This window comes from Agelaius phoeniceus, chromosome 3 (assembly GCF_051311805.1).
Source record: "Agelaius phoeniceus isolate bAgePho1 chromosome 3, bAgePho1.hap1, whole genome shotgun sequence".
In the NCBI taxonomy this organism is placed as follows: Eukaryota; Metazoa; Chordata; class Aves; order Passeriformes; family Icteridae; genus Agelaius; species Agelaius phoeniceus.
In genome coordinates, this window is record NC_135267.1 from 108,629,204 (window position 1) to 108,647,972 (window position 18,769).

The following is an 18,769-nucleotide window of genomic DNA, read 5'->3' on the forward strand; positions in this document are numbered from 1 at the left end:
AATGAGATTTTATGTTCACGACAATTATGGAAAATAATGGCAATTTCCACAAAATGATGAATCAGTATTGAAAATGCTTAACTAAAAGCCAGACAATGTAGCTATAAATGTTGAAAAAGTGACCTCTACACAGCCTATATAGAGCAACTCTTCTGATAATGGTTTAAAAGGAATGGAACACAGAAGAGCTCTTCAATCTGACTATAAGCAAGTTTCTTCTTTTAGGTGGTTTTTCCACATCTGTTTGAAGGGCTTATGAAAAAATATTCAGATAAATTAGTGAAATATTTAAAAAACATATGACAAATGCTACCTCAGAAAAAAACCACCTCCTTTTTTCACTGACAGTCACAGGTTTTAAAGCTCCAGTATAAGCAAATCAGGTAGCACATTTAAAAATGGCAATTCTGCATGTTTTCCCTTCTGCAGGGATTGAACACATTAATCTTGGTGAATTTTTGCTCAGGTCAAAAAAAAAAAAAAAAACCAAAATATTTCTTCCTCTTCTTCAACAGAGAAAGATCCTTCCCTACCTGACTGACTTTTCTTCGAGCTTCCCATACTTAGGTTAAATGTTATGCTACAAGATATCTTGAGCATAACTGATGACATTGCTTCTGTGCCTAAAAGGGGCTGTCACCACACTGGGCAGTAGTAAAGCCTCTGTGTATTTTCCAATAAGCTTAAAAAGCAACGTCAAATTTTACATGGATATAGCTTATTTTTATTTTGCCTTGAAACCAGAGCTATTAAAAATTAAACATTTAGCCCCATTTACTTTTAATACCAGGAGGATTCAGTATATCACCAGCTGAGAGGGACAGTTGGTAGGTTTACTTTAACAGTCTCCCAATCTTGAACAAACATCTAACTTGTTACTAATAAAGAAAATGAAATGTTATACAGAAATAATTTTAGAGAAAAAAGTTGTTAGATGGTGCATTTGCTGTAAGGACAGAACATAAGGATGTCTGAGCTTTCTACATAGGTAAAACAATTTAAGTACTGTGATGGCTAATGCAAATAATATCCTGCTGCGGATGGGATAAGTATCCAAACATACCAGAACTCAATAAGTGAGCAAAAATCCTTTAAAAAGCAGTAGAGTTTCAGTTCTGGCTAAGCTACTTGAAACTCATGAAGAAACATAAGTACTGGGACACTGAACAAGCTGTGCTCTCAACATCCAAGGTATAAGATCATTCCCTATTGTATTTGCGGGGTGCCCCGATGAAGGCAGGAATGATCAATCTGTCTCCATGCTCTCAGAAGGCTAATTTATTATTTATGATACTATATTATATTTAAGAATACTATACTAAAGAATACAGAATGGCTTCTTACTGAATGCTAAAAGGATAATAATGAAAGCTTGTGACTCTTTCCAGAGTCCCAACACAGCTTGGCACTGATTGGCCATTGAGCCAAAACAATTCACACCAGAACCCAATGAAACAATCACCTGTGGGTGAAACAAACACTATCCACATGAGCAAAACACAGGAGAAGCAAATGAGATAAGAATTGTTTTCCTTTTTCTCTGAGGCTTCTCTGTTTCCCAGGAGAAAAATCCTGGGCAAAGGGATTTTTCAGAGAATGTGAATGCCACACTTCCCCTTTTGTGGACAGGTCCTGATAAGTGGAAGGCACTGCAGCACTCACCGTTCTCGGTCTTGCTCAAGAGCTTTCTGTTCAGCTTCCAGACTTGCCTGCAGCCCTGCCTGTTCACCACAGCTGTGGTTCAAGGTGGCCAGCTTCTGTTTCTGCTCCTCAATTTCAAAGTCTATGGTGGAACGGCGCTGCAAAGCAGAATGCCTCCTTTCTAACTTAGCAACAGCTTGCTCCAGTGCCTCTCTCTGCTGCTTTTCCCTTGATTCAAGAATTTCTTTTTCCTTTTTCCGAACCTTCCCTTCCTGCCGAGCTACGTTGGCAGCAAACTCAAAGGTTTCTTGTAGCTGCTGCAGCTGATTTGTGCTAGCCCTATACTGGGCAAGCTGCTCTTCTTTTTCTTCTATTTCTTTCTCTATTTGATAGAGAGTATTATCTAACCCTAACAAGCCCCTGTCAAGGACTTCAGAAGCTCTTTGTTTTTCCTCCAACAGAGCTGGCAAATGATTACTCTTCAGGTACTCAAGCTGGCGTATTTTAGATTGGAGCCTGTATTCCACTGGCTTTATCTTGTCAACTTCTTCAGCCTTGTGTATGGCATCCATAAAGTTTTCATCATCTCTCTTGAGATTTAAAGGTTCTTCATGTGCAAATTTTAAGTGCTCCAGATCTCTTTTTTCATCTGCTATTTCTTTTTCTAGGTGATCCATTTGTTGAATTAAATCTTTTTCCAAAATAGCCAGCTGTTCCAGCTGTTTCCTTTTAAACTCTATGAAATCATGCTGTGCTTTTTCTAATTCTTCATGGTTTTCATCACCTTCAGATCGGGCTTCCTTGACTCTCAAAAGAGATTCTCTGATCTCTTCAAGATTTCTTCTCTCTTCTTCTAGTCTTTGCACATCCCCTCTCTTCAGGAGCTCTATCATGACCTGCTTCTCTCGAAGCTGTTCCTCCAGGTGAGCCACCAGCATCACTTGTTCTCTTTCCTGTTCTTCAAGTCTCTTTTTTTCTGATTCCAGCTTAAGATACTGCTCATCTTTTTCCTTTTTCAGTTTTTCTAGTTCACGAAAAATCTGCATTTTCTCTACTTTTTCATTATGATTAAGTTCATGGAGTCGCTGCAACTCCTCTTTGACCCGGGCAAAAATTTCTTCCTGCTGCTTTTTCCTTTGAAGCTCTATCTCCTGTTGTTCTCTCAATCTCTCCTCTTCAAATTTTTCTTTTTCAGCCAGCAAATCCTTTAACCTGCTTTCAATGTGAACACTTCTTCGTTTCAGACTCTCCTCCTGTTTTCGGATTTGCAGCTGAACTATTTCTGTCTCTTTGCGCTGTGACTCCACCTCTTGCTGCATTCTTACAAGTTCTGCTTTGTCAGATTTCTGTTTTTCTTCCATCTCTTCTATTTGTTTCCTACAGTAAAACATTTACAGGAAGTTAAAAAGGTTTAAACTAAGATTTTTTTACTATACATAGCCATTTATTTTTTCAATAGTTTTATTTTGCTACAGGTTAAGATCCTTCATTGCTTGGAAATGACAGTGCATGAGACAAATCAAAAAGAGATTCATATAGTCTGTATCAGTATAAAAAGCTGTGGATATATAAAGTTATATGAAGACATGCTATATAGCACTTATTAAAAAATTAGACTGCATTAATTCTGTAAAATCAAATGAAAATATTAATAGAACATATCCAGGCACACAGTGCAGAGTAAATACTTATTTATTTTTACATACATACATACATTCTCATGCACAAAAACTTGTATGGAAGGACTTGATTAGCAATTTGCCTCACCAAATTTAAGCCAACAGATGAATTAAAGCAATGTTTTCACTTTAGGTAACTCAAACTGAATTACTGATAAACAGAATCTCTCTTACTTGAGGGTTACCATTATCCCCATAATACAAGCAGAGACAACCTGCAAGTCAACTGGTTATTTTGCCAGAAGTCAGAAGAATTAAAGTACAAGCAAATCTATTTCTGCACAATCTGAATTCAAATTCCACCAACATAACAAAAAGCAATAAGTATCAGTGATCCTGTGTTCCATTCGTTGCTGAATAGTATCTGTCAGTGCTTCAGGATTTTTCTGAGTTTACTTCACTTAGTCCAACTGCATAAAGAGCTCTATCAAAATGGAGCACACCATCTAAAGCTGAGAAGGCTGAAAGGTTTTCAGCTTTTGAATCTAATCAGTGCTCAGATCTGTAACAAGGCACAGCTATCACTTCCACAGTCTCAGCAGGTATGATGAGCCAAAACAATCAACTCAGTTTGCCAGCTTATAACAATGCTTTCTTTTGAATTTCAAACCAACTTCCACATAATGTTCTGAAAAGCATGATTAGTATGCCCATTCCACACCACAGTTAGATATGAGAAAAGCAAAATGTAACACATGAGTTTCTCCTATCACACTTCAATCCAAAGACAAATAAACCATAAAAAAGAGATATTAATTAAGAAGGTAATTTGCCATCTTTTAAAGAAAAACCATGAAAATAAAGGGCAAGGGTAATATAATGTATCTGTAGAATCTACCCACTGTTCCTTTGCTAAATATCAGTTAGCTCCAATTCAGCTACTCAGGATTATTACTTGCTGAATAACACTGTAATTCCAAATTCATGATGCAAAGGAGTTTCTAACTTGTATGTACAGACACACATACACACATAAACACCACAGAGAACAATGTTACCTTTTACTTTCTAATTTTTCAAGCTCCTCTCGTTGCTGTCTCTCAAATTCTAGCCTGATTAAAAAAAATAAAGAACACAGCAAAACAGTTGTTTTCTGAATATCACAAAAATAGGAAGACATGATGCAATTTTCTTTCTGTTTAGATAATAATGATACAAATGAAGTTTTGTAAGACTACTTCTTACAAGAACAGAAAATATTCCTTCATTAAGGTTACAAATTAGGTAACATGCTGACACGAGTATAAATAGAAAAAAATTAATTTCTGGGGAAAAAGTATTCAAAAAGTAAAGTGAAGCAAGACATATAGATGATTAGCATAGCCTCTGTGAGTTAACTACATGCAGACATGGCAATCAATACACAGAAATGTAATTGCTCTACCTTAGACAGATTGGTCCTTTTACAGGGAAAAGACTGCCATGGGAGGCAGGGGGAAACAGAGGGATCAATTGAGAAAGGAATTGATAGAAAAAACATATTAGCAGGACAGAATACTTTAAAATCAACAGCTCTTTGTTTTATTGGAGGTTAAATTGGTTAGATTCATAGAACATTCATCATATTACATCTCAGAAGAGGAATTCAAGTAATTATTCTTTCTAAACATTTTTCAAATGCCAATGACAGCTAAAGTAATTCTCTTCATCCTATGGTTTATTAACTTATCCACTTCTGAGAAGGGAAAGGGCTGCAAAACTACAGCAGTGTGTGCTAATAATTCTGCCATTTCCTTCCAAGCAAAAGAAAAAAATCCCAACCATTCCTAGGATGTAATCAGTGGGGGTTGAAAAATCCCAAACAGCATATTCAAGCAGAGAACACAATTCAAACCCATTCATTTAAAACACATTGAGATTTTAATGCATTTAGTTTGACAAGGTTCTGAATAAGCATGGGAGAGCAGTTTATGTAATTTTTTTAATATCAGCTTTTATTACAGCTGTACACAAGTATTTTTCTTAATTTCATTTGAAAGATTTATCTGTCATTTAAGGAAATTTTTAATAACAAATACTAAAAAAGCAGAAAGAACTTATGGATTAAATTACTCAACCAAATATACCCACATTCAGTTATTTCAGGCTTGTCACAGCATAAGGACATGCAAGTTAGTGAAGCAGTCCATAAATACTGAAAAAATGCAAGACTGCCCCATAAGTTAACTTCAAGTTTTTTATAAACTGCAGTTTAAGACATTGTCACCACAACTACACAGATAGGCTTCTAAAACTAAGGAATTTTTAATGTTTCTTTTTAAAGTCATAGAAATGCATACAACAAAAAGAAACTGCCCTGGGAAATATGCAAATAGTACACTAATAATCTACCATTTATAAAGCTATTGTAAAAAAACTGTGGTTCATGCACGTTCAAGAAGCATCTTTCTAATGGCTGCAATAAGGAAGAATGACTACCTTTACAAATCCTGTATTTCATTTTCCCCTATTTCTCACAAATTCATTTTAACAAAATGTTTTCTACAATCCTTAAGTGATTAGCCAATGTGGATTTTTATACCCAGATCCAAGCATTCAAGCTTTCATGTAACTGCCTCACCAAGAGTCCCATCACATTTGAACTTTACAGCACAAGGATAGATGGTGATAACCCAGGGTTTTTAATTTGATCACAACTGCTGCAGCAGCAATGCTGCACAAATCCACAAAGTGGATGCAAAATGCACAGAGTGCTGAAAGGGAACAAGCAGCAATCTTGAGGGCTTTCAGGAAGAAAAACTTAATCCAGTGGTTAACATGTGCTTTGGGTTTTCCTTCCCCCCTTTTTTTTTATTAAAGCTATACCAGAAAATTTCTCCCTTTGGCTGTGATCTGCTATCTGAAATTCAGAGCTTTTAGCTATCACTTCTTACCTAGGGCTTGGCTGATAAAATGCCATAATTATTTCAGTCCAAAATAATACAGACCCTGGGGAATATAGCTCTGGCTTGTGGAAATGCAGGTTTCCTTTGGGCACTATTAGATGTAGAGCTTCTTTGCTTAGACAGTTGGCAAAGAACAATTTGACTGTATTCCCCTGCTTGGTTAAGCCACAATGAAGGAAAATGTTAGATCAGCTAACATAACATGCAAAACCCAGAGCAAAACCTTTTGGTGTTTTGACTGTCCTATAAAACATATAATTTGGCAGATATATTTTTTATAAGCATAAAAATGGTAACTAACTTTTGACTGAGATCTAGTACAAAGGAAATCAACCAGCACAGCAATCAGTGTGGTATAGAAACAGAGCAGTGATTATAAATTCTGTGATCTTCTCTTTGAGGAATTGTCCCTAAAACCTTCAACCATGGCATTATGACAATCAGTTTTACCTTAGACTGAAATGAAGCTGGAGGTGCCCAAAAAGTTGTTCGTAAAAAAGGAGTGAATTGTGCAAATCTGGTTCTTTTTTCAGTGAAAATGGTTCTTCCCCAAAGAAAAATATGGATCATTACCACTCCAGTCAACAGCCTCCAAATACAACACTGAGGTGTTTTAAAAATTCATGTTCAGTACATTGTAGACATTAAATACCTCTGTGAAGACAAGAGTGGCTGCTACCTGGAGATGCCTATGGTGGTCAGAGCTCCAATGAAGGCTCTCCAACAATGAGGTTATTCACAGTATCTCCATTCTCTAAGGTGCAGCCTTTCCTCTGCAGGGCTAAGAATGATTCCTTAGTCTTCCTTAGCTGGCTGTCTATTTTCTTAATGTATTTAGGAACTCACCACTTTTGAGACTTGTGGAATATTTCCTTCAAACTCATTGTGGGCTCAAAGTTATTTCAGGACAAAAAAGAATTTGGAGAGGCAGGACAGGCCTGACTGAAGTAACCTTACTTTTCTAAAAAGCTACTACAAAAAAACCCCTCAGCATCACAAAAGAAAAAAACTAAAACCACAGGGGATATAACAAATCACTGCCAGTTTTATGAAGCACACATGCAAGACTGATGTTTTTGTGTTTAGTCTATCCTAATAAAAATCTGTTTCACATAACCTCTATTCCCTTTATTCATGTGAGCACTACTGTGAATAGAAAAAGCATATTAGCTTGAAATTAAAAAGAAACACACAGATATTAAAGACTAGAATCTACTCTTTCTTCTTTTGTAGATCTACCACAAAGGAACTTAATCTGATCAGTGTTGAATTAAAAAGACACCATTTTCCTGGAAAGTGTGTCATATCTAGTGATAACAGCAGTGTAGATAAGCTGCAGAGAAATGAAGTCAGCTCTACAAGCACAGTACTACAGCAGCTTAATCTGCACAGCACAAAAGTGCAATCTGATACTGCAGCTGTTTGGAAAGACTGAGTACTGGCAGGACTACAGAGATGTTACAATGCTGTTCAGTATGCCAATTAATGAGATTAGTTAAAAAAAAACAAACCAAATCTCCTATACTAAACTGTCAGAGGCTGAAGTAGTTCATGCCTCAAACACTGATTAAAAGTTTTGCTTGTTATAACAAAAACTGCAAAAAGAAGCTACAACCAAAGAAGCCTCCCTGAAGATACCTGACTGGACTGTAAGTTAAATTACTAAAATTAGATAGAGGGAAAACCCATTCTTCAATCATCTCAGGCCTAGGAAAAAAACAAACAAAGCTGAAGGAGAGGAATGCATCCACAAGAAAGCCAAATGCAGGAGATATTCTTCCCTGGCTGAGTTTGGGGTGGGAGAGACCAGAGCCTGCAGAAGCCAGGTTTACACAGACTCCCCCCACCCCAAAATTATGCAGGAGGGGTGGAGGAGGTTTCAGATGCAGCCTCTGGTCAGAGGCACTGAACACCCACCCTCCCAACACAAACTGGCCCAGCTGTGGAAGCCCCAACCCCACAGGCCACATCCATGGGACATTCACATGGCTGGCAGCTGAGGGGGTGCCATAATCCATCAAAAACCCCCCAAAGTGCCCCCCCAGAGTCATTCCTTGCACCACAGGGCTGCACATGCTGCCACACAGACAATGGCAAACTCCCCCCCAATAGGGAGGTGCCTGGGTTTTCCTACCTAGCCTGAGTGTGTGTAAACCCACTGGATTCTATGCTTTTTTTGGGAACCTTCACCACCAAGAACACCAGCTGGAGAGGATCAACAGAGCATCACTGGGATCCATGGAGTGGTGATATTTTCCTTATTTTGTCTCTCTCGAGCCCTTTCTGTTCCCCCCCCATCTATTTTTTATTTCCTTCTTTCTCTCCCTCTCATATTTACTATCAAATAAAAAACCCCATACTATTGTCACCATTTTCACCTTAATTCAGGCAGAGGCACTTCTAAAACCTTTAGTAACTGGATCATGAAATAAACCCATGACAAGACCAAGGTTTCTCATCAGTAGTTTTACAGTTACAGTATCATGTAGCTAACAAAAAGTCCACAAATGAAATCTTCTACATAAATCTACATGCAAAATTCTATTTTATCCAAAGCTCATTATCTGAAGCAGTGTTCCATGACACTAGATTAAAAACAAAGACTGAGAAGAAGTAGAAAAAAGAATTCTGCACATTAAGCCAAAATTTTATGCAACAAGATAGTTTCCCACATATGGGAAATCAACAGCCAAACAAAAAGGCATAAACAAGAACAAATCACCCATCTGAAAACACTGTTAAGGACAATGCTGGCTTTCACAGGAAGCAAGATCCACCATGTTGATCTCACAACTGAAGGTAAAACCCCACAGGCTCTTCTGGCATTGATTCCACCAGAATCTTTATTGCAACCTACAAAAGTTGCAAATTTAGCTACCCCTTTGGGTTATTAATACTGACACTGGAAGGAAAGGCTAAATTAACAACAGACAGAATGCTAGTCAGCCACAAAAACTGCACAGAAAAAACCCCAAAGGGGCAGCTACTGAATCTTGGCCTGCACTGGTGGTCAGCAGTACAATGTCATGTTGAGAGAAAATGATACTCCAATCTGTTGTAGGAAGCATTGTTCCTGATAAAATAAACAAATAAACAATCCCCAACAAAGTAGATTTAATGTAGGATAATCTTTTCCATTCTGCACTTTTCCAGAATGCAAGATGCTCTACCCCACTTCCCAGGTACAATTACCCTGCCTTTGATAATCTCATTTAATGCTTCATCCTGACTGAACACAGTCACCACTAAGAAGAATAACCAGCACAGCACTTGCTTGGCAATATTCTTAGCTGGAAGTAGAGAGTTTGGAGTCTGCTTTATTCAAAACATATTTAATTTGCATTTATCCCAGCCCCATTACCCTGAAAATAACACCTTCTGAACAATTATCTTTTTGTGACAACTTCACCACACAATCAGAAAAATTCCTCTGCTGTTTGAAGAGGAGATATTAAAAAAACAGCATTAGCATCAACATAAACAAATTGAAAATTGTCAAGTACCCCAGCCTAAGCTGAAAAGCTCCTGTTGCCTAACTGCTGTCCATAAAGATGTATCAATTACAGAAGGTGTTATCTTCTACTGATCTGTAGAGCTCTGTTTCTGGTGGGGTTTTTTAATATAAAAGGAAAAATCCTTTCTGTAAGGCATGAATTTGGCATTATCTGAAGACAGGAAGACTGCTTTGGTTGGGAAATCATTTTTAAGCTCACCTTCAACTGAGCCTTGTCCATGCCATTATGTTTTGCTGTAAATCTGAGAGACTAGTGAGGCAATGCTGAAACAATCTGCCCTACTCTATGCTGACTGCAGAGGTAAGGTCAGTAGTATCCAGGATAATACAAGTATTCATAACAATATTATAGCAGAATAACATCATCAGGCAGGGAAAAGCCCAAGACAGCTCAACAATAACCAGAGGTAACAACAGCCAGGACCCCACTCACCAAAAACATCATACTAGCAACTGTCACTGAAAGTTTTTAGATTCAATTATTTGAAAAGCTGAAGAAATAGGAAAATATACTTATATTATGGGCTTTTTATCTTCTTTACCATCCCTATCTGAAAATAGAATGTCATTTATTAGCAACCAGTTCACAATCTTGAGATCCCTGTAACTAGCTCAGTAGCAAAAGAGTAACAGTCACATTTGAAGCAGTGTTACTAAACACACTCCCTGAATTCCAGACATTCTTTAACTACAAGTTATTATTACCTGTCCAATCTTCCTAAAGGATAAAGAGAGATTCCCAAGTAAAACTTGGGAATACAGCTGCACTATCCAAGGATATAATTCAATTTACAGTCAATTTTTCAAAAGCACATAGGTGGAAAAATTGCCTCATCTCATACTCAAAACACAGGCCCTAGCTATGGAAAAAAAAATTAGAACAAAACACCACTCGTTCTCTCTAAGTCACTTTAGGATCAGTGAAAAAAATCACTAAAAACAGCTCCTCTACCATAAGCATTCTATGTCATTGTAACTGCATAATAAAACTTTTTTCCATATTTTAATTTGGCCACTTACTCAGATGTAATGGCAGAGAATACAAAGACATTCATTGCTCAGCCTTTTTATGCTTGTATTGGTATTATATGAACTCAAGAAATCTTAATTTTCAGTTCAAAATGCGTTTTTCTCGGGAAAAATAGTTAACTCATAATTCTGAAGAAAAAACAGACATAACATTTGCCATGTCATTATTTTGCTGAACTGCTTTAGTCATAATGCTTCTGGAACATTTCAAACAGCTAAAGTGAAGAATAACTGGAATTATAGCAACTGTGTTTTAGAATATACTCACCCTGGATTATAAAGCATAACTGCTGACAAATTCTCACAAGATTTAGAAAGATCAGTCATAGACAAGCTGAAGGAAGATAGCAGTCCACTCTAACAACAGACCATAAAATAAAAGTATTAGACATGCTTACAAACTCTTACTTTGATGAAATATCAACTAAAGTACATGAAGCAAATGAAAGAAGGCATCCTACAACAATCAAGACATATAAGACATATCTATGCTAGAAACAAAATTGTGAAAAGGTTTAAATTTACCAAACACTGATTTAATCTCACCTTTCTTTTCTCTCTTAGCTTAGCAGCTTCTTTAGGGTGGTTAAAGCGAAACATGTTGGTTCTTCCAAGTAATATAACAGCACCTGATGGAAAAACCACACACCACTGACTCACAACATTCTGCAATTGAAAGTACCTTGTAATTTTTCAGACATGCAATGTGTAAGCAAAGACTTCCATTAAGCAAGAACTAAATGAAAATGCATTTTGGCAAGTGTTTTACAATGCAGAGTCACAGCTACCTTAACTGATGCATACAGGGTATTCTTTCCTCTTCCTACTTCAACAAAAATGAAACCCACACATGTTCACACCCTGCATGAATGTGACTGACTCAAGGTCAGTCATGTTCATGGAGCTCAGGTAAAGAATAAACACAGGGAGAGGAAGCAGCTGCCCCAATTTGATAGCCCCAATCTATATGCTCTTTAACAGTACTACTTTGGAAGCCACCAGCTGATGCAGATTTAACAGGAACATCCATAAATGTGAGCAAGAACAAACTTGTCCATCTGCTACTGATCACTGCTCAGGTTTGAATCCAGCTACACTAAAAGCTCCAGATTTCCATTATTTGCACTCTCACATTTTTCTTCTCCAAGTGGAACACTGAAGTTTTACTGTTTGTTATTCAATACAGGATTATTAGACTTTAATACCCACCAGCTATTTTCTGATGGAAGAACCTTGAATAACTCATATTGCTCAATGCACATCTATTATTGTATTTAATCAGTTAAGGTATAGTAACACATAAAGAGATTCTGAGTAATTCTTATATTTTAAAGACAATGGTACCAAGATTAATTAATACTTCTTCCCTACTAAGAAGTATATTGTCAGTAATGTCAAAACATGGAAGTCTCCCAAGTTCACCACCTCAGAATCAAGCATTTATCTGTCAGTCAGTACAGAGCAATTTTAAAAAGGACTCCATTACACTCACAGGAATGCAGAAGGAATGCTTCTCTTAAAATCAGCTTAATTAAGAACATCAACTCAAAATAGGTGATCCAGTCTTAGCAAATACATGGCAAAAAGGACTACAATCACTTCTTGCTTTCTACACAACACCTCAATTTTGGATTACATTTGCAGTTTACCTCAGTCAAATCTCAAAAATAATTACCTTTCATAAATCTGTATGAAATTCCTTCAGTTGCTTTCAAGTGAGGATAAAAATAATTAATTGCAAACATTTGCGACTACTTCACTAGGTGGAAGCAACGTAAATAAATTAATTAAATTTTCAGCATTAATAGTTAGAGATATGTGTCCCTAACTTCATAAATTTCAAGGAAGACAGGAGAGAGAGACTTAATAAGAAGCACATGAGAGTCAGTCCTAAATGATGGGTCATTTTAACAACTCCTAAGTTTCTCTTTTAAGTACAGAAGTGTTGACAGTTTGGCCCAAACCCCTGGAAATGTGTTCTAAGGTGAGGATATATTTAAGGTAAATGACAAACTAATTGTGAATGTCAACTCAATTACCTTAACAAAAACACCACATTAGCAAGAATTTGCAAATGACAGAAGAAATCCATAGAAGGAAATGGCAATTAATTACCATGCCTCTTATGATTTTTGAGTTCCATGATGGTCTAAAAATTTCCCACATTTTCAAATGAACAGCTATTAATGATGAACGGAAACATTTAAATATATTAGCAGTTAATCAGTGTTACCTAAAAGCAGGTATTTAAGGACCCTGGCACTTCATGCTGTGAGACTAAATGCTAACCCAGCTGAGATAAATAGATTCCACACGAGTCCTTCAACTAGTGTTATCATTAGTTTTGCACACCTAATGTCACCTTCCTCTCAGACTCAGTCTCCTTACACACACAAAAGGTCAGCTTAGGCAGCTGCTTTTTACAACTTAGCAACCCTAGCAACCCTTTCCCCTTTGAGTGGCAAATTTTTGTCCAAAGAAATTTATGAGCGGAAAAAAGTAATTGTCACCATCATATTTTCTGAAAAATCCCTTCACCAGGATTTCTTCTTCTGGGAAGCTGAGAAGCCTCAGAGAAAAATGCAAACAATAATTATCTGATTTGCTTCTCCTGTGTTTTGCTGCTTTGGAAAGTGGCTTGGACATTGTTTACCAACTGGTTATTGTTTGATTGGTTTCATGTGAATTGTTTTTACTTAATGACCAATCATGGTCCAGCTGTGTCAGGACTGTGGAAGAAATGAGTTTTTCATTAGTATCTTATTAAGCCTTCTGTCTGTATCCTTTCTCTATTCTTTAGTATAGTTTTAGTATAGCATAATACAATACAATATAATATATTATATTCAGAGAACATGGAGTCATATTCATCTTTCCTCCCCACGACTGGGGACCCTGAAAATACCACAAGTCATGTTTCCACTTTTAGCAGTACAAAAATCAAGTGGTAATATGCATATGAAAGAGGGAAATAGCATCCAAACTCCTACTTTTTCCTGAGGCACACTGAACATTCTGCCTGTAAAATGCTGCAGGATAAAGAAAAGATGATTCGTCACAACTCAATTTTTATTGTTTACAGTGTTATTTCCTATTAATGTCAATGTTTCTGTTTGGAATTAATGCTTAGATTTACTCAAACCTAAGACCAAGAGGGCTGGACTTTTCTTTTTCCCCTGTAATAGAAACAAGCACATATGCCTCTCATTTTGCATGAAGAAATAGGCACTAAAAAAAAAATGAGTCAATGTTATCTCTTTCCACCTTGCTTTCTGCAGGCAGCCTTTACAGAAGTATTTGTTAGAGTTCAGAAAGGATGCAAGAATCCCCTTGTTTAACACTGAGTTCTACTTTTGTTAGCCTAAGCTTACACTGAAATCTTCTTTTCAGGGAAGTAATGTGAGATTGTTTTTCAGCACCTGAGCTGTGTCACAGCCTCACTCCTAAACAGGTATTTTTCAGTTCCTTGCTAAATGGGAAGATAATCTGGGTGCTCCTGGAACATAAAACATGGAGCAGCTCTCCTGCAGCACTCACCAGCTCACTGCCAGTCAGTCCTTTCCAGGCCAACACAATGTATCTTTGTTCCCAGCTGTCCTGGCTGCTTTTTAATTTCCAGATTTCAGAGCTTTTACATTAAAACTGTAGCTCTCTAAACCTCCTAAGGGTTAGCCTCCCCCTTTTTGTCATTTCCTATAGCTGCAGCAAACAGACACTCAAGCTCAATCTCCTCAATTCTCAAGAGAATTTGGCAGTAGTACTAAGTAGGACCAACCTGAAACTTGGGGTGAGGGGCAGGGGTGTCTCTGACATTCTTTTAGTCCTGCAGATATTATATTATTTTTCTTAACATAACAGTGGTCGAAATTAAAAATTAATTCTCTTTTCACCACATGGCAATTCTTTGACAACAAAAACACCATGGGGTTTTCCTGGTGGTTTTGGATTGTAGTTGTGAAGACATGAAATTAAATCTAATTAAACACTAATCCATTTATACACGTGCAGATTTTTTTCAGTGTTGCTGCCAGGAAGAAGAGAAGAGGTTGCCTGAAAAATGACATTATGCTAGGTAGTACCTTGGTTGAGGTGTGTGGGTTCTGTAACCTGAATGCCATTCACAGAACACTGTGCTCCATTCAGTGGGATGAGGTTCACAGTTCCATTGAGATTTTCAAAGATGCAATGCTCACTTTCCAGATCAAGGCCATGAAGGACTAAACACAAAGAAATAAGATAACATAATTGGACTCCTCACAACTAGTAAGATTAACATGCTAATAATATTTTATTAAGAACACATTGCACTACATATCAGAGAATATATCTTTATTCTGGACAATGTTTTCCTCCTTCCTTTATCACATCCTGCATGCCTTAAATATTTATGGTTTTATTCTAGTGGAAAAAAGTGTGCTGGGTTGGTTTTCCTTTTTTTTATTTTTTGGTGTAATGGTCTTTATTCCTGTGCTTTGACATCTGATTAGCAAATGCTCCTTCCTTTCCAATAAAAACCAAAAACCAGTGAAGTACAATTCACATATTTGTAGAAAGATTCTTGGACCAGTTTCACAAGGAAATAATGAAAAATAGGCTTAAATCTGAAAAGACAGGATATAAGATGCCATTGTAGACAAAAGGACAGCTGAAGTCAAGTTCTTAAATCTGATGACATTCAGGGCTTTTATCAATCAGTTATGCTACTTTCCATTTTCCTTCAAATAATGTGTGATTATGTATATTGCTTAATACCACAAGGCATCACAAGTTTGGTAGTTTCATGGAAATTATTAGAGTAATTTAAATCCAGACAACTTTTGACCCATTAAAATTTACCAAACTAAGTTATTTGACTCTCAGATTCTCACCCAAGAATTAAAGGATGCAGTTTATTCAATGAACCTGCCTTCCAGGAACTTATGTAAAGTCTATATGATAGGACAGTCCAGATCTGGCAGTTAGTTGCATTGGTAAGAAATCAATAGGAAAACCAGTAGATTTTTACCAATTTTCAGAATTTTTTTTAAACTCAAATCTGAAGTCCCAAGACTATCTTACATCTAATAGTCTAACAATGCTGTCATTATACAAAGGTTAAAAGAATGATTTTGCAGTAATTGAGACAGGTGCTAGATGAAAAAGGACACTATTATTACAGGATGCTATTTCAAGAGAAGTGAGAAATCAATTAGTAGCAAGTACATGAACATACTGAAAGCCCACAAGCTATGCTAGAAGTCATGCTCTTTGAAGCAAATCCCATGCAATTCAGCTTCCAGAGTTTCTAAAAATTAAAATATTTCAACCACAGAACAACTAACTGAAAAAGGGAAAAAACATACAAAGCTTAGTCCACATATTAGGATACTGGAAGAAGAAAGAATATAAAAATGCCAAATTCCATACCAATGTCCTGTTCTGTTATAGCATCTTCTCGGCCAACATATGTTTGGCCCTCCTAATTAAGAGAGAAATACACATTATTTCCAGTTGGAATCTCCTTATCTCCCCCACAAGAATATAATTTATCCTTCCACTTTCTCAGGGTAACCTGAATGAAATATATATTTAAACATACATGAAAAAAAGGAATCATGCAGCATTTTCAAAATGCTTTCACAGTCTTTATTTTATAATATTATGAGCATATTCAAGTTTCAACTGTCTGATGCAGAACCACCTTTATAGTTTTGAGACAATACAGATTTAGATTTTAAGGTCAAGCTTTATAACATTAATAACAAACCAATACATATAAAAAAAATAAACCAATACAGATAAAAATATGAAACACCTATAGCTGGTTAACCAGTTGACTCTCAGGATAAACCTGAAGAGATATTTTAATTTCATCATTTCCAACCTCTTAAGAGCTTTTCTTACTACAGCAGACAAGCATGAAGAGCTTTTCTTATCACAGTAATGTAATGAGCACTATCTATGGATAGCAAATCAATACTGTAATTTTTCTACTGACAAGAGTCAAAAGGCATAGAAAGGCTACAGAAACACAGGTGTGTATTTACCTTCAGGTGGTACAAGATGATACCAGTACTGAGAAGATCATCATCAATGCCAATGAGATGAGGCAGCTCAGAATCTAACACAACACCTATCCCTTCTTTCCTCAGAGCCAAAGTTTGTTCCTATAAAGGACAAAAGTCTATTTATTAGGATGTGCAAGAAATACCCCTCTTCCTTCTCTTTCTAAACCATATTTAATGTAACTTTTTCTGTGTAATATCACACAATAGAAAGAGAATTTTTTTAGATTTGATTTTACATTTTAAACGTGACTTCTTTACTTTTATTAAGCACTCCAAGCTTGCTGTTGAGGAAATCTGTGAAGGTGTTATTTAAAGGAAACCAGACAAACAGCTCAACTATACCAGAGAAGGAGCATCAATCAAGAGTGTAACAAAGCAATGTTGTCTAAAAGCAAGCTATGTGCTACCTTTCACAATGGTAAGGAGAATTTCAAACTCCTCAGCATTCAGTACAGCTAAAGAACAGAAAGCAGAAAACTTTTCAGCAGTCCTTTCAGTAAGCTGAACTTTGCACAATAAAAGCCCCAGACCTCTGACAATTCAGTAAACCTAAGCAGTTGAAATATCATGCAATGGAAAAGAAGCATTGCCAGTTGTAAATAAATGTAAGAAATATTCACAGCACATAACTTCAATACTTCAGAATTCCTTGGGCCACATTGTACAGCCATCCATACATTGAAGCATCATTCAGCAGGACTTCAAGTGGGAGATTTCAGCCTTGGATAAAGTAATGTACTGTATAGTACACAACAGTCTATGCAATAAATAAAACATTAATAATAGCTCTGAAATAAGTTTTAGTATTTTAAAAGCTCAAATTTCAAGTTGAAACAGAATCCTATTGGCTTCTAGGCCTGGAAGATGACAACAATAGAAATTATGATTGTCTCCACACACACACAATCTTTCAATGCAAATGTGTTTTTCTGTGTGAAAGGGCTAAGCCCTGACAATCCACGAAGCAGAGGCAATGTCAGCAAGTATTCCTGTGTGTTACAAGGAGCACACCTTTCTCCTGGTGCTAATAAAAGTGGAAAAGAAGTTTTGTGACAGCTGCATGACTACTCCTTTTCCAAGTCTCCAAATGCTTTCTCCAGAGCCAAAAAGACACCACACTGTTTGTAAGAAAAAACAACACATAGATTGCTGTGTGTATTTTCACAAGTACAGCAAGTTGCAAGTCTAAAAAGAAAGCAGATGTAAAATCTCATTTCCCTGCAGGAAAAAAGACATTGTCAATATTGATGCTGTCTAAAAATTTCAAGCATGGACACATCTGGGCAAGATGAGAGGATGACACAACATATAAGACTCTGCAAACCAAAACTAGGAAATGTTACTCTGGTCATAGATGAATTAAAAAGTTCTCTAGCATACGGAAAGAAAAAAAGTAAGCTGTGATTCATGTGCAGCTCAGACATTCACAATGCACCCAGATATACATTCATATTATAAATAAGAGTCACATCATAAACCTAAAAAATTCAGCTTAATTAATTGTTCAAGTGAAAAAGTAATTTCAGTCAAAAATACCTCTCACATAGTAGATATTTACTGAGTAGCATCCACTGTTATCCATAATTTACAATGTTCCCACATGACAAGGATGAAGACAAGACCCTGAGGACTGGTGACCAGTTACTGCTAGGACCTTCAGCCCAATGGGACTGATAAAATATTAAAAGCTGAATATTTTTTCCACAGCACAACAAAGCATTTGCCAACATCCCTGACAGAGGAAAAACTAAACATCCCAGGAGACAAAAAAAATTATCACGGGGTGAGAAAAATAGCTCACAAGTAATTAAGACTAAAGAAACAATATGATTCTTTATTTTCCAGTCTTTCAATATTCAACACATTCTTATTCTAATAAGAAATTAATCATGTATAATTGTGATTTAAAACAGATGGATTGCTTTTTTATTCAGATCTAAAATTAAAGAACACAAATTAATTGAGTTTCTAGTG

General features: G+C 36.5%; 1 protein-coding gene across 3 annotated transcripts in view; it reads right to left on the bottom strand.

Moving 5' to 3' along the window:
- KIF16B (kinesin family member 16B) overlaps nucleotides 1–18,769 on the bottom strand; it is a 140,274-nt gene that overhangs the window by 58,418 nt on the left and 63,087 nt on the right. For 2 of the 3 annotated variants that reach the window (XM_077176116.1, XM_054630512.2), the window contains exons 13-20: nucleotides 16,775–16,894; nucleotides 16,155–16,206; nucleotides 14,828–14,965; nucleotides 11,295–11,377; nucleotides 11,017–11,105; nucleotides 4,705–4,737; nucleotides 4,319–4,372; nucleotides 1,663–3,018 (exon numbers count right to left, since the gene is read on the bottom strand). In XM_077176116.1, coding sequence (XP_077032231.1) covers nucleotides 1,663–3,018; nucleotides 4,319–4,372; nucleotides 4,705–4,737; nucleotides 11,017–11,105; nucleotides 11,295–11,377; nucleotides 14,828–14,965; nucleotides 16,155–16,206; nucleotides 16,775–16,894 — 1,925 coding nt within the window. The remainder of the gene's footprint in view (nucleotides 1–1,662; nucleotides 3,019–4,318; nucleotides 4,373–4,704; nucleotides 4,738–11,016; nucleotides 11,106–11,294; nucleotides 11,378–14,827; nucleotides 14,966–16,154; nucleotides 16,207–16,774; nucleotides 16,895–18,769) is intronic. The other variant, XM_077176115.1, reaches the window with a different exon arrangement.